At 54.3% G+C, this 14,509-nt stretch overlaps 1 protein-coding gene across 2 annotated transcripts; it reads right to left on the bottom strand.

Moving 5' to 3' along the window:
- Positions 1 to 192: 192 nt before the first annotated feature.
- CHAF1A (chromatin assembly factor 1 subunit A) lies at positions 193 to 14,213 on the bottom strand. Of its 2 annotated transcripts, none has more exons than XM_088067679.1 (15): positions 14,158 to 14,213; positions 13,181 to 13,231; positions 12,073 to 12,992; positions 10,287 to 10,343; positions 8,265 to 8,506; positions 7,754 to 7,814; positions 7,247 to 7,315; positions 6,652 to 6,875; positions 6,347 to 6,515; positions 6,085 to 6,165; positions 5,919 to 6,008; positions 5,452 to 5,713; positions 4,393 to 4,856; positions 1,749 to 1,836; positions 193 to 508 (listed from the first exon to the last, which is right to left on the bottom strand). In XM_088067679.1, the coding sequence occupies exons 2-15, from the start codon at positions 13,227 to 13,229 to the stop codon at positions 441 to 443; spliced, it is 2,844 nt and encodes a 947-aa protein (XP_087923805.1). In that variant the 5' UTR covers positions 13,230 to 13,231; positions 14,158 to 14,213; the 3' UTR covers positions 193 to 440. The 2 variants fall into 2 exon arrangements, with proteins under 2 accessions (XP_087923805.1, XP_014115820.2); XM_014260345.2 differs by lacking the exon at positions 14,158 to 14,213 and adding an exon at positions 13,800 to 13,840.
- Between the last annotated feature and the right edge of the window lie 296 nt (positions 14,214 to 14,509).

Consider the following 14,509-nt stretch of genomic DNA (forward strand, 5'->3'; position numbering starts at 1 on the left):
AACAAGTAAGACCACAAACAGGATGGTACAAGAGCATAAATTCATATATAATTGTACATCATTTATACCCAAGGCCACGCTGTACAACATTATGAACAGTCATTCCCCAGTGGCATCACAATAAGCTTATTCCAAAATCCCTCAGCTACTTTTAGAGATAACTTAAGATACCTTCCATTACAAAGAAGTATCAAAATTTCAATAATGCTTTATTAAGGACAGATTAATATGCAGTATTTAAAAAAAAAAAAAAAAAAAAAAAGCTAAAAAGCTAAAACTAAAAATTTAAGCTTCCATCTGGTCTGAAGCAGAACAAAGTGCTGTCTTCTCTTTACAAGAAATGTGGAATACTTTCAAGTATCTTGGTCAAAGATACACAATGTTTAAAATCTTCTAGCTCATTCTACATACATACAGAGGAGTTAGTAGGCATTTAAGTCTCAAATTGTATTAGATGGGCTGTCCTGGTCAGCAGCTCTCGTGCCACTGGATTCTGAAGCTGTAGAACCTGCAAAGGAGAGAATGTGTTGGGTTTGTTTTTATAAATATCCTCATTAATCCAGTAGAATTTGACTGCTTTATGTTTTATCTGTGTTAGCTTCCTGCATCTGTTGTGAGTCTCCTTTTCAACACTATTTAAAAACTGGTTTTAATACTGGCTTTGTATTTAATATCACCAATCCAGAATAAAATAATAAAAAAAAAAAAAATCACTTTTCAACCATAAAAAGGATTTTCATAATCTTTTCAGTGCTTTGGAGTCAGGCAGAGCCAAACAAACGGAGCTGCATGTGTGCCAGCAGAGCCTGAGGGAGGGAAGCTGCTCAGTGGCACCCTCAGAACAAGAGGTGACAAAGCTGGGGCGAGGTTTTCAGCTCACAGCCTGGTAATCAGCAAAAGCAGCTTAAGATTAAAGCCAGGCTTCATGTCAAGCAGTCCCACTGTCTGCTCTAGGAGGTGAGAGGAGCTCAGAGAGGAAGGAGAGCCCAGATAATGCCTGGAACGGGTCAAACACTACAGAATTTCTGTGCTGGAGTCCTTATCTGCCAGAGGAGCTGCCCAACACAAACCCACTTTGCTCAGAGCTGCATTGTGAGCAGGAAGAAAGAGCCCAGAGCTTTGGGAAGCGCAGCACGTGCCTGCAGGCAGCTCATTGATCTGGGTGAGCACGTCCAGAAGCTCTGGGAGATGAAAGGAGCTGCTCCACATCCCGGTCCCAGCACGGCCGCCGCAGCAGAGGGGCTTTGAAGCCGTTTCCAGGGGATAACTGGGACACAAACACAGCTCAGCTCTGGAGCACAGCAGCAGCCAGGCTGCTCCCCCAGGTTATCCCCTTCACACCGCCTGCAGCTCCGAGGAGGCACCAGAGGGGTGAAAAGCCAGACCTGGCAGCCCTGAAGGGCTCTGCACGCCCCTGAGAGCAGAGATATTTACAGTGATTCACCGCTGCAGCTCACTTGTGCTCCCAGAAACGGGCAGGGAACGCTGGCAGCCACGGGCTGCTCACGGGGCTGCGTGCCACTGAGGCGATGGGAGGGCAGAGAAGGCAAGAGCAGCTCAGAGGAGCCCAGAAATAGCAAAGCAGCATCTTTAAAAAAGCCCAAAAAGCAGGAGTTTCTAGAATAAAGTATCTGTAGAAAGAAAAGCTCGAGGAATGGTGAGGAAGGGGCAGAAAGCCCCAAGCTCAGCCCACGCAGTTGCTGCTCCTTGGGGGAGTGTCTGCCAAGAGCCTGGCGCCCACTTCCCACCTTTTGCTGGCTGTACATCCACAATCATGCAGTCGTCATCTTCCTCGTCTTCCTCCGTGTCTGCCTGAAAGCCGTCCATCTCTGCAGCCTTGAGGGAGAGAACAGGCACCAGCTGTGAGTCTGGAGGGTGCTGGGCAGTTTGGGCACGTCTGGGGGCAGGGAAAGCTGTGACTCCCAGCCCCAGGAGCCCCTGGCTCGTGCCACAAGGCCTCATCTGCAGTGCACAGGCGGTGGGAAAGAGGCCAAGCTCCTGCTCCAGGATCCCTCCCTGTTACACAACGTGCTCAGCACCCCCGCAGCTTCAGGGAAATCTGACTCTTGCTGCAATTGTGGAAGGAACTCTCTCCCCTCTCTGTTAATTAATTTCACAGAATCACAGGCTCGTAAAGCTCAGCGAGCCCAAGCGACCCCAGCAGTGCCCAGGCCAGCACTGGCCGTGTCCCCAAGTGCCACATCCCTGCAGGGAGGGGACTCCACCCTGCCCTGGGCTGTCCTTTGGGTGAAGAAATGTTCCCTCAGTCTCCGAGCCAGACCCGCTCTGGTGCAATGTGAGGCTGTTCCCTCTTGTCCTGGTGTCCCCTCCTGCCAGGGAGTTCTGCACAGCCCCAAATTCCCCCTGAGCCTCCTCTGACCCCTCTGGATGCTCTCTCCCTCCTCAGGATGGAGAATTACTGTTGTCTGTCAAGTTTGGGCCTTGTTCTCTCCTGTCTCCTCCTCATCTTTGCCAATCAGTTTTTATTCAGGGACTGGTGGCAGTTCTTCCTGCCACGGGAAAAGCCCGAATTCCCTATTTTGAACTGAGAGCACAGAACACAATTTGTGACACAGCCTGAAGTTGCCCAGCTGTGAGGGTCTGTTGAGTTGTTTGTTTTCCCTTCAGCTGGACCTGGAATGAAAATCCCAGTCCCCATCTCCTAAAAACTGTTCCAAGCCAAGAGATTTTCAGTTTACATCTCAATAAAGTCCCAGTTCTCAGATGAAATCCCTCCCACACGTGGGCAGGTGCTGCCCACTTGAGCACCACGTTTTTCTCTCCACAGCTTATGTAAGAGCACCTTTACTCACACAAGCCCTGGTGTGAGGCTCCAGCAGAGGAACACGAGTGGGAACGTGGCAGCTGTGCCCTCCCAGCCGCTCCCCACGCTCCAGCCTGGCTCCACAGCTCGGCTGGGAGCTCAGCACCTGAGCAGGGCTGATTGAGCCAGCAGGAATGAAAAGCTGCTGGGGCTGTGACACCTCTGCTCGGAGCTGCACCTCCCCAGCACAGCTCTGAGAGGCTTTGAAGCATTCAGGCTGGTGATGTAATTCTCCTAAAAGTCTTTGTTTTGCTATTTCTGCTCCCTTATAAGCTGAATTTCCAGTGGGTGCCAAGCAGAGACTTTTATCTCTGCCTTTATTTAGTGTACAAGAAAAAACCCAAGCAGATGGAGTTTGGGGGCTGAACAGCTTCTCACAAGTCTCTGATCTCTATCAATACCTGAATGCTGAGCTTTTTCAGTAGAAAAGCCAAAAAAGCCAAGAATAAATTGGGAAGGCAAAGCATAAAAAGCATCAAAAGCCTCATCTGTGGTCTATGGGAGGGGGTGGAACGAGATGAGCTTTGAGGTCCCTCCCAACCCAAACCATTCTGGGGCTCTTTCTGAACCTGGTGCTCAGGGAAGGAGGAATAAATCCACTGGCAGGGATTTCAAACCCTGATAACCCCAAAGTTCCAGCACCTAAAGCCTCAACTGAGCACCCCGAGCTTTGTGGGTGCCTGAAGGGGCCAAGAGGAGACACAGAGAGAGACTGGGGGCCAGGATGGAGGGACAAGGACACAGGGAATGGCTCCCAGTGCCAGGCTGGATGGGATATGGGGAGGAATTCCTCCCTGTGAGGGAGGTGAGGGGCTGGGCTGGAATTCCCAGAGCAGCTGTGGCTGCCCCTGGATCCCTGGGAGTGCCCAAGGCCAGGCTGGAGCAGCCTGGGACAGCGGGAGGCGTCCCTGCCCGTTCTGGAATTCCATGATCCCATTTTCCAGTCATGATTAGGCTCCAGCACTACCTGTGGTTGCCCTGAAAAGCAGAAGCAACAACAGGAAAACCACAACACAGCTCCCAAGCAGCAACCACTGCAATTCCATCTCATTTTGTCCCTGTGAGTTATTGCATTTTTAAACCAGCTCTTGAAACTCAGCTTTATGTGTGTCAGGATGAGCTGGAGCCTTTACAGACTGCTCTGGGCTGAGCTGCAGCACTTGGGAACCACATTTAATCCGTTCACATGCAACTGCTGTAAGTCATCAGCTCGGGCTGTACATCTGGCAGCCACAGGCACACATAAAACCTGCACACAAATTACACACAGCTGTAAAACCAAGGCCAAGCAGACTCTCAAACTATTCACAGCTTGGATGCAATCACTGCCAAATAGCAGAGAATGGAAGAGCAGCAGGAGAGCAACGTTTCAAATGGAACAGAGAGTCCAAGCTGCAGGGACACAAAAGAAACCCATCTCTTTAGTCCCATCATTTCGCTTCTTTCCCCATAAAAAATGGCCCTGTGGTGTTGCAGGCCGGGCCTGTGGCTACCAGGCCGAGCTGGGGGGGCAGCCCAGGGTGCCAACACCCCCAGCCATGGGGCACGCTCACCCTGCCAGAACTCACCTGCTCAGCATCCCGAGGTCTCTTCATGAACTTGGTGATGGACATGCTCGCCATGGCCTTCCTCTTGGCTGCGGGGGGCGTGTGCTGCGGGGCGGGCACGGCGGGCACGGCGCTGCCCTCGTCCCTGCCCGCGCAGGGCACCTGCGTGACGTAGCTCCAGCGGCACGGCACGGGGAGCCGCTCGTGCCCGAAGCTGCGCAGCACCTCGGCGTGCACGTACCAGCACATCCTGAACTCGGGCCTCTTCTCGTACACCGAGTTCTCCGAGATGATCCTCTTCAGCCTGGCCTTGGAGGGGACCCCGCCGTCCTCCCCGGCCGGGGGCTGCGCCGGCGGGGGGCTCCCGTCGCCGCCCTCGGCCACGTCGCTGAAGCGTCCCTGGCGGCAGCACTCCTGGAACTCCTGGATGATCACCTTGCTCCCGTGCACGTTCCCGTGCAGCAGCGGCAGGAGGTGGCCGAGGACTGCGGGCGGCAGGGAAAGGGTTAAAGGGGGAAAACAGCAGGGGTGATTTCAGAGCTGGGGCTGCCCCGGCCCTGGAAGGCTCCAAGGCCAGGCTGGAGGGGGACTGCAGCAAGTGAAGGGGTCCCTGCCCATGGCAGAAACTGGATGGGCTTTAAGGTCCCTCCCAGCCCAAACCACTCTGGGATTCCACGATTGTAACAGCAGCTGAATTTGATGTACAAAACTCACTCTCGATAATAACAACACCCTGGAGTGAAATCCTCGCCCCCTGTTTGGCCTTCGTGTGAGTAATTCACGTCCTTGTGAGCAGGAAAAGCCCAGGACAGGAACCCAACACAGAAACCAAACCCTCTCCCCCAGACAATAAACAGGCTCGAGCCCATCCTAAATCAGAGCCTGCTCAAGTCTGGTTGGTTTTATTTCCTAGATTGCCCAGAGCAAGACTTTTTGGAGAGGCACTGCCAGAAAACTCCTTTCCAAGAGCTCTCAGAGATTCCTGGGATTCCAGACTTGTCAGAAACATTGTGAATTCAACACTCAGTAATCCCCCTACTCCCTGCAAAGCAGAGTACAACAGTCTGCAAGTACTCTTACTTTGCTGATCTTTTGCCCTTTTCTTGCTACATTTCTGTGTCTGCTGCTCTTCCTCTGGCACAGGTGGATCCAGGACACAGGCTGTGAACTGCTGGAGCACCTTCAGGTCCGTGTTGGTGCTGTTGTCGTCTGCTGCCCTTTCCCAGACGCAGCCGATCTTCACGGGCTGCAGGACGTGGAACCTCTTCCCCTTGGCTATCAGCTCATCCCATTCCTTGGCTTTCAGTTTCTGACGAACCTTCTGGTTCTCAGGGTCACACTCCTGCAGCCACAGGGGACAAAGGACTCATTGCACCCACGCCAGTTAAAAACACAAAAGAGCTTTTTAAACCCAGCTTTTCCTCGTGTTCCCCGAGCCACACAGGGCTCCTGAAGCGTGCAGGCCTGAGGGAGCCCAGCGCTGTGTGCTCCCCTCCCCTGCCAATATTGACATTCCACACTTCACTGGAACTCAGGGACACCCTCACCTCTGTCACACCTTCATCTTCAGATAGGTACCCATGGGGTACAAAAAACCCATCGTCCTCGTCTTCATCCTCTCCCTCCTCTTCATCATCCTGCACATAAACGGATTACAGGTTACACTGCTGAGTGCAAATGGTTCCCAACTGTTTCAGCATGCAGGATCCTCACCTCTTCACTATGGGAGAGACTTTCCCCTGGCTCCTCCTCTTCCCACTCTTCATCACTGTCTACTTCATAGTCCAGCAGTTTCTGCAAGAGATGCCAAGAAACGTCTGTCCCTCGCTGGAGAGCACAGCACCAAACCCAGCCTGGGGTTTCAGAGCTGAGGAAACAAAGTGCCTCAGCAATCCCAGGCAGGCAGAGGACTTGGCCAAGCACATTCACTCCCAGAGCACAAAGAGGGGGAGAACGCAGCAGCCGAGGTGCTTACGGTGTCCTTGGACCACGGATTCCTGGCACGGATCAGGGCGGTTCTCTTGTTCCAGGTGCCCCAGTAGGCAGGGCGGTGATTCTCACTGAACTGCAGAAGCTTCATCCTGCCAAACTTCTCCCTCTCAGGAACAGCGTCTGCCTGGCAGCTGTCCACCACCACCACGTCACTGCCAACACAGTGAAGGTGGCTCAGGCCCCGGAGAACAGCTCCAGCCTTCCCTCCTCTCCAGTGTCCATCACTCCCTCAAACCCTCTTCAGTTTGTTTTATCAAACAGAAGCCGAGCCCCCAAGCGCAGACTGACCTGTTCACACTGTCATTGCTGTCACTGACCAAAGTGGGCCCAGTTTTTCGTGGTTTACGACATTTTAGCTCCCTCAAGAAGGAACTGTCGCCGTTCTGGGCACGCAGGAGCTTATCCAGCTGTTCCAGGTAGTCTGGATCCAGGGAAACACGGCTGAGCGGGGCTAAGACCATGTTCTCCTTAATTTCAAAAGGAGCAAACTTCCCACAGGAGCCAGCAAGGGTCTGAAACATCAAGTGAGCAATGTCAGGGCTTGGACAGCGAGAAGCTGCAGCACCAACAATGCAGGAAACACCTGCTGCTGAGGTGTGGTCTGAGATTTGGGTTAAGTGAAGATTTAGGTTAAACCCCTCCTGTCCAAGACTCCAGCAGATCTTCCAGGCAATGCAGAAGACAGAGCTGAGATTCGCTAAAACAACCACAAATGTCTCCTGCAGTCTCTGCTCTGGCCTTTTTCTTAAAATCCTTTACGCTTTTGAGAGCAGGAAATTAAGAAAAAACAATGTTTTGACCACCTAAGAAGCTGTAAGGGGCAGCTGAGAAGGAAATGAGGGCATTTGTTAGGAACAACTGTGAGAGACCAGCAATCCCTCACCTTGGGGGCTTGTGGAGTCTTTGGTTTCTGGAAGAACCTGGTGATCTCTGCTTTCTGTGCATTGATGCGCTGAAATGAGAACCCAAATGTCAACACAGAGACAGAAGAAAGCTCTGGAATTCAAGGTGAGCTCAGGCATGACTCAGCTTCAAAGCAAAGTTCAGGCAGTCACCAGCTCCTGTGACTCAACAGGAACACTCCTTGTGCCCCCTGACACAAGCAGGGCTCCAGAGCCACTGCCAGGGCAGGGTTCACTTGTGGGCATTCAGAAGCACAAACAGAAATCGTTTGAGAGGGTGAAAGCAAAGGAACCAGCAGGAGTGAAAGCAACAGGTAAAAATCCGGAGCAGCAGCGCCAGCAGGTCACGGGGCTGCATCCCAAAAGGGATCTGCCCCATCCCAAAAGGGATCTGCCCCATCCCAAAAGGGATCTGTTCTACCCCAGCTGGCACCACCATCTCACCCCAGAAAGAATTCAGAGACAAGCCAGGGAAAGTATTTTTTTACCTTTTCTTCCTCCTTTAACCGTTTCTCCTCTTCTTTCTTTCTCTTCTCCTCAAGTTTTGCCCTTGAAAACAAAGTTCATGTGGATTGTCACCCTCCAGGAAGGGTTTATTTGCACTGAGGAAGAGCTGGGAAGCCCCAGACCCCACCACGAGGATCATCTGTCAGTCCAGCCAAGAACCACCCTGGTTAAGTGTAGAGGAGGCTTTGTTCATTCGCTCTAGAGCAAATATTGACCCATTTTAGCGCCAAAGTTAACAGGCTGCCTCGAGTTTCCCTCCAGACCGGGAAATTTCAATTACCAAGTCACGGGTGACTGCAACAAACAGGCCCAGAGCCTGCCAGGAGGGGCAGCAGGACAGCAGAGGCACTGTGGGACAGGGACACAGAGCCCCTCGAGCATTCCAGAGCCAGCCCTGAGCCCAGGCCCGTGCTGCTGGAGCAGGGCAGCCTCTGGGACAGGGAGAGGTGGGGATGGGAAGAGCACAGGGTCCCCAGGAGCCCAGGCACTCACTCCAAGGCCTCCTGCCTCTCCTTGCGCTTCTCCTCCTTCACTCGCAGCTTCTCAGCTTTCTCCTTCTCTTCCTTTTCTTTCTTTTCCCTCCTTTCTCTCTCTTTCAACTCCTTCTCTTCCTCTTTCCTCTTCTTTGCCTCCTCCTTGGCTCGTTCTTTCGCAGCTTTTGCCTCTTCCTTCAGCCTCCCCTTCTCCTCCCTCTCTGCCTGCAGCTTCTGGAGCTTGTCTGCGCGCTCCTGATCCTGGGGCACAAACGGGACACTCAGGGAACTGCGCCTTCGTGGCACCAAAATCAGCATCCCACCTCTGCAAGAGGAGCCTGGACCCACCCAGAGCTCGACCTGCAGCATCACAAAATATCCTGCAATGGGAGGGACCCTCATCCTTCCCGGGAAAGCAGCTGGGAGCACATCCACGGCTCCCTGGTGCCAGCTGAGCTGCCTCGTGCTGCCTCCCAGAAAGCTTTAATTATTCTTTTCCCTTTTGCAAAAAAAAAAAAAAAAAAAGGTGTTTCCATTTCTCCAAGCAACAAAGAAAGCTTTGTATTGAGTCATCTTCATTGCCACTGTAGCATTATGGAAAATTAGATGGGAATTAAAAAATCGTAATTATTCCCTTATTTAATAGGAGATTTCAGATTCTTTCCAAAATATTTCCTCCTGAGCTAAGCTTTCATGCTGTGGTGTCATCACAGGGCTACAGTGGTGTCACTTCTGCAGCTGAACTGGAGCTGATTTGACATAATAAACCCCCTGTCACAGAAATCAGACCTGGATGATCCCCAGGGTCCCTCCCAAGCTGGGACATTCCGTGATCCCTGGGGATAACCGGAGTCTCCAAACTCCTCATCCCTCCTCTCCGTCCATTTCAGACACCACCACTGCCCTGAGCTTGTTCAAGGGGCGCTCTGGGAACAGTGGGGGGAAGATTTATTGCAAGTGTTGCCTTTTGTGGTGTTTCCTCCCAAAACAACTGCAATTCCCACCGTGGCTCTGCTGACACACAGGAGGAAAATGTCAAATTAAAGAAAAAGAGCTTTTCTGTGCTGCAGGCGCTGCTGATGTCACCAGGAAAGGAGGCTCTGCCTGTGCCCAGACACTCCAACTCCTCCCTGGGTATTTTCAGTTTTCTTTTATTGATTTCACATCTCTCCTTGTCAACATCAAGGCTCCCTGAGCAGTGTCACAACACAAATAACTGCAGAAAGCCACCAACAGCCAAGTGGTGCCAATGGCAAGGAAACAACACTGTCAGCCTGAGTCATGGAATGTGCTGGGTGCTGGTGTGAAGCTGACAGCTCACTGGTGGCTCTAGTTCACTCTCAGCATCATTTTTAGCTTCCATTCTCCTCTCTCCCTCACATCCCCGCTATTTTTAACAGAGCTATAGAAGGGAAGAAAACAACAGATTGGAATTCTATATGGGGCACTGGGAAAAAGCAAGAAGCTTTACAGCTACAACTTACATAAAACACACAAGTTTATAAACAAGCCACTGAGAGACGCACGGTTCCTGAGCACAAACCTTCCCAGGTGCAGGAAAAACAACCCCAAAAAAGTCCATTTCACTGCTGGAAACCCCAGAGACCCTTCAGCCTCCTCTATATCCAGCATTCCATGGCTGGCAGCAGAATCAGGGAGCAGAGTAAGGAGCTGCAGCCAAGCACACAGAACCTGGAGCTTGAGCATTCCCAGTGGTGGCATCCAGTGGTGACATTCTCTGGGAAGCCTCAGACTCGCTTCCCCCACTCTTAAATAAAAGTGTATTTATTAATACACTCTCCTGGTGTATTAATAAAAACAGAACCTGCAATTTGGGGCTTAAACGTTTCCAATCTCTTCCCCAAGAGCCCCAAATGCAGCCACAGCTCCGTTCAGGAGCTTTGGAAAGAGCCAAGCACCTTGACTGCCTGCATTAAAGGTTCTTCCACACTCCTCAGGGTGAGGAAAAACGGCAAGAGAGATGTTCCAGCTGGGCTGAGACAAAAGGCTGCTCAGGGGAGGTGTCAGGGAAATGCCTTACTCTTTGCAATCTCAGCTTCTCCTTCTCTGCTGAACTTCTGTGGAATTTCTGAGGTACCTGCAATTACAAAATCAAGTTTTAGAGGAGATCCTGCTCCTCCCTCTCCAGCCTGAGCCACAGCAGGCTGCTCCTGCAGATCACATCCAGCCACTCCAAATCCCCCCAGAGCAGGGGATGAGGACACAGCTCGGGCACGTCCCATCTCCCCCCTCCCACCCCAGCCTGGATCCATCCCAGAAATCCTCACCTTACCCTGCCTGCATCAACAAACCCCTCTGGTGCCCTCAGCCCCACAGGAACATTTTGGGAACGTCACCTGCACAGCACCCAGGGGAGCTGCTCTCAACCAAAGTCAGTTTGGGTTTCTTTGGGGCTTTTTTTGCATCCACCTGTCTTGCTGTGACATTTAGCTGGAACTTCGTGAGTGCAAGGACTGTTTTCCACATTTTAACACTGTTTCTTCTTGCCATCACAGTCCACTTGATCTTCCACCAGTAACAGCCCACTGACCCTAAATTCCAAACAGGGCACACTTCCCATTTAGCTTTTATTTATGGGGAGAAGAAAAAGGGGTTTTATGCTTAAGATTATTGTTGATAGACTGGTTAAAGGCCTAATTTATCAATCTTTCAGCACACTGTGACTTGATTTACTGGATCCCCCCCTCCTCCTCCTCCTCCTGCCATTCACAGCATCACATTTAAACTGTGATTAACGGGCTAACACAGCCCAACTGCTTTATTTGCTATATTTATCTGATATAAAACAGGAGTTCTGCCAATGTGGAAGCTTCAGCTCCTCAGAGCTGTTTCCTCCCAGGAAAACAAACCTGCCAGGACTCGCAGCTGCACAGCTTGGGGTGCAGACCCTCGTTTTGGGGAGCAGCACACGCACAAATCCAGCCCCACTGGCGCTATTGGATTACACCAGGAGTGCTTTCTGTTGTTCTGCTACGCTGCAAATGCTTCATGCCTGCTTGAGTGTGTCTGTTTATCTTAGAGGTGGAAGACTGGGAGCTTTCACAGAGGAGGAATTGATCATTTGACTTGATAAACACAACAAAAGGACTGGGAGAACCATGCCCGTGGTGTTCCAGCCACCTGAGCAGGTGCTGCTGCCCTTGGAAGCTTCCCTGTCAAAACTGCCCCAAAAATCAGGGTGTTTGGGGGTGTTCTGCTGGAGCAGAGCTGCTAAACTGAAACTCAGGTGACCAAAAAGCCCCTCACTGAGAGCTTTTTTCACAGAATCCCAGAATGCTTGGGGTTGGGAGGGACCTTAAAGCCCATCCAGTGCCACATTCCACTGGCCCAGGCTGCTCCAACCCCCACCAGCCTGGCCTTGGGCACCTCCAAAGCAGCCCCAGCTCCTCTGGGAAACCTGTGCCAGAGCTTTTCCATGGCAGCTGCAGGAATTGAGAGCTGGAAAAGCGTCTGCACTGGTGGTACTGGGGGAACATCCTCACAGGAACCACAGCAGCTTCCAGGAGGATGAACTGAGCTTGGGAAACAGCAACTGGAGCACAGACTGCTCTTGGATGCTGTTACCTAAACACCAAGTCCCAAGTGGGCATTTCATTAAAGAAATGCAAACACAGCAGCAGCCAGACCAGGGAAGATCAAATCCTTTAGCTGTAGGACTTAAAAGATTCCAAAGGGCAATAACTCAGTAATTAACCACCACCACCTTCCCTACACTCCTCGTTGCCCCACTCATCCTGTTCCCCACGATCCCAGGAACCCAAACACTGCAGCACAGCAGCTTCCACCCCAGAGCAGAGCGGACCAACCTTCCTGGCAGGCGTGGAGGCAGCCAAAGGACTCGAGCTCCTCTTGGCCTCTGCCATGAGCTGCACGTCGGGCGAGCTCCCGGAGCTCAGCGAGGAGTTGCTCAGTCCCGAGTCTCCCTCGTGGGACGACTCCAGGGCCTCGTTCTCCGAGCCTGTGCCGCTGCTGTCCAGAGACACCACCTGGGGGGATTTCAGGCTCATGATGTCCTCCAGCAGCACCACGGGCACCTTCCCCTCAAAGAGCACATCCTTCAGTTCGCCCTGGGTCCCCTTCCTGCCTGCCACCGCCCTGGAGCGCGGCTGGATCCCAGCTCCCGGATCCTGCTCTGCCTTGGCTGCGGCTGCACAGGGCCCCTCAGTCTCCGTGGAGTCACCTGCTGGGCTGCTCTGTGAGGAATTCAGGCAGCTCAGCTGGTTCAGCTCTTTTCCTATCGTGGTGCCGCTGGTTACGGCAGCTCTGGAATCCACATCCCCCTCGAGTCCGTGGCCAGAGCCCTTGGAGAGGTCAGGATCATCCCCAGGGTCACTCGTGTCACCTCCTGGGTTCTTCTGGATAAAATGGCCCTTGGAGAGGTCAGGATCATCCCCAGGGTCACTCGTGTCACCTCCTGGGTTCTTCTGGATAAAATGGCCCTTGGAGAGGTCAGGATCGTCCCCAGGGTCACTCGTGTCACCTCCTGGGTTCTTCTGGATAAAATGGTCCAACGGACCCTTCCCGTTCACAAGTTTTGGAGTCAGATTCCCGTCGGAGCCCAGCTGGCAGTCGTTCTCCACATTGTCCAGGGAGCCACCCGAGGCATCCAGGGAGGGATCCTTGCTCGGAACAAAAGCACTTGGGGAGCTCTTGACTTTTTTCACTTCTGAATCCAGATCGAGTTTTTCCTTTGGCACAGGATTGAGGCGCTTGAAGGGCAGCCGAGCTGCAACAACAACACCAGGTTACTCAGTGACAGGAAACATCAAAGGATTTCATTCATTTTGAAGCATAAAATTGAGAAGAGCCACTTAGAGGTGGTTTAATCACAGCAGAGCCAATGTATTTCACAAAACCAGGTCTGAACTGCTGTTAATGTGTTAAAACTGAGCTGGGTGAGAGACATTCCCTTACCTTGGACGAGCTTCCGTGGAGGAACAGCAGCTTTGTCTCTGCACTCCATGGCTACGGAAGAAAACAGCAAATCAACACCCGTGGTTGTTCCCAAGGAGCCCAGCAGCTCTCCCAGGGCCGCTGAGGGAGGACAGAGGGGCCCCCCTGACCCCCCCAAGCCAAAGGAACCCCGAGCCGGCGGGTCCCGGCAGCCACAGTGTCCCCCTCGCTGGGCTGGCCGGGAATGTCCCCAGGAGGCTGGGCCTGCACCCAGCGAGGTGTGAGGGGGAATTTCCCGGCTGGGAGGGGGGCAGGCCGTGGCACAGGTGCCCGGAGCAGCGGCGGCTGTCCCCGGCTCCCTGACAGTGCGCAAGGCCGGGCCGGGCCGGAGCCCTCAGGGTGTCCGTACCCGTGACACGGCTGGAATGGGGTGCGATTTCAGATCCTTCCCCACCCAAACCGGTCTGTGACTCCGCGAGTGAGGCCGCAGGACGGGCCCGGGCCCAGTCCCGGGGCGCGGCGGCAGCTCCGGCGCCTCCTTTGTTACCCCGGGCGGGCCCCGCGCACCCCGCGGCCCAACCGCCGCCGGAAACACCTCGCGCCCCGGCCGGGCCGCACCGCACCCCCAGCTCGGCCCTACCTGTGGCGACGGCCGGCGCGGCTGGCGGCGGGGCCGGGCGGCGGCGGGCGGACCGCGGCGGGCCGGGCCGCGCAGCCCCCGCCGCTCCCGGGCCCGGTCCCGCCCGGCCCGTCCCGCTCGTACTTGGCGGGAGCCGGGGCGACCCCGCGTCGCGCGGCGCTGATTGGCGGAGCGCTCCCCACGTGACCCGCCCAGCCACACTCCCCGCTGCGTCTCGCCTGCCGACTGGCTGCCGCGGCGGGCGCCTCTGATTGGCGGAGGCGGCTGTCGGTCTGGCGCGCTGCGAGCGCTGATTGGGTGGCTTTGTAGCGGGCCGGCGGGGCGCCGCTGGGTTCTTGCGCCTGGGCCCGAGGCCTACCCGTTCACCGGGCGGGAACGGGGCCGCAGCGGGCCGGTCCCGGGACCGGCCTGTCCGCAGCACCGGGCGGAGGGGGCGGAGCCAGTCCTGCCGCGCGCCGCTTCGCTACGGGCCTTGAGCCAACGCGCGAAATGGCGGCGGCGCAGGCGGCCAATTAGCGCCCGCCGCTGCGAGGCGCAGGCGCTGTCGCGAGGGACACTGGGAGTCGTAGTTTTCCATTGGAGCGTCTGTCATCCCATCTTCCCCCCAGGACTATGGCGGGGGTCCCGGCCCGGTTGTCCCCGTGTCGCACACGCGGTCCGCTCCCTGCGGGCGGTGCTGGATCCCTCAGGAAAAAGCCGGCTGCGCCACA

The sequence above is a fragment of the Pseudopodoces humilis genome, chromosome 28, assembly GCF_049639895.1.
Source record: "Pseudopodoces humilis isolate 2021_Gansu_Grassland_sample_001 chromosome 28, ASM4963989v1, whole genome shotgun sequence".
NCBI classification, from domain to species: domain Eukaryota; kingdom Metazoa; phylum Chordata; class Aves; order Passeriformes; family Paridae; genus Pseudopodoces; species Pseudopodoces humilis.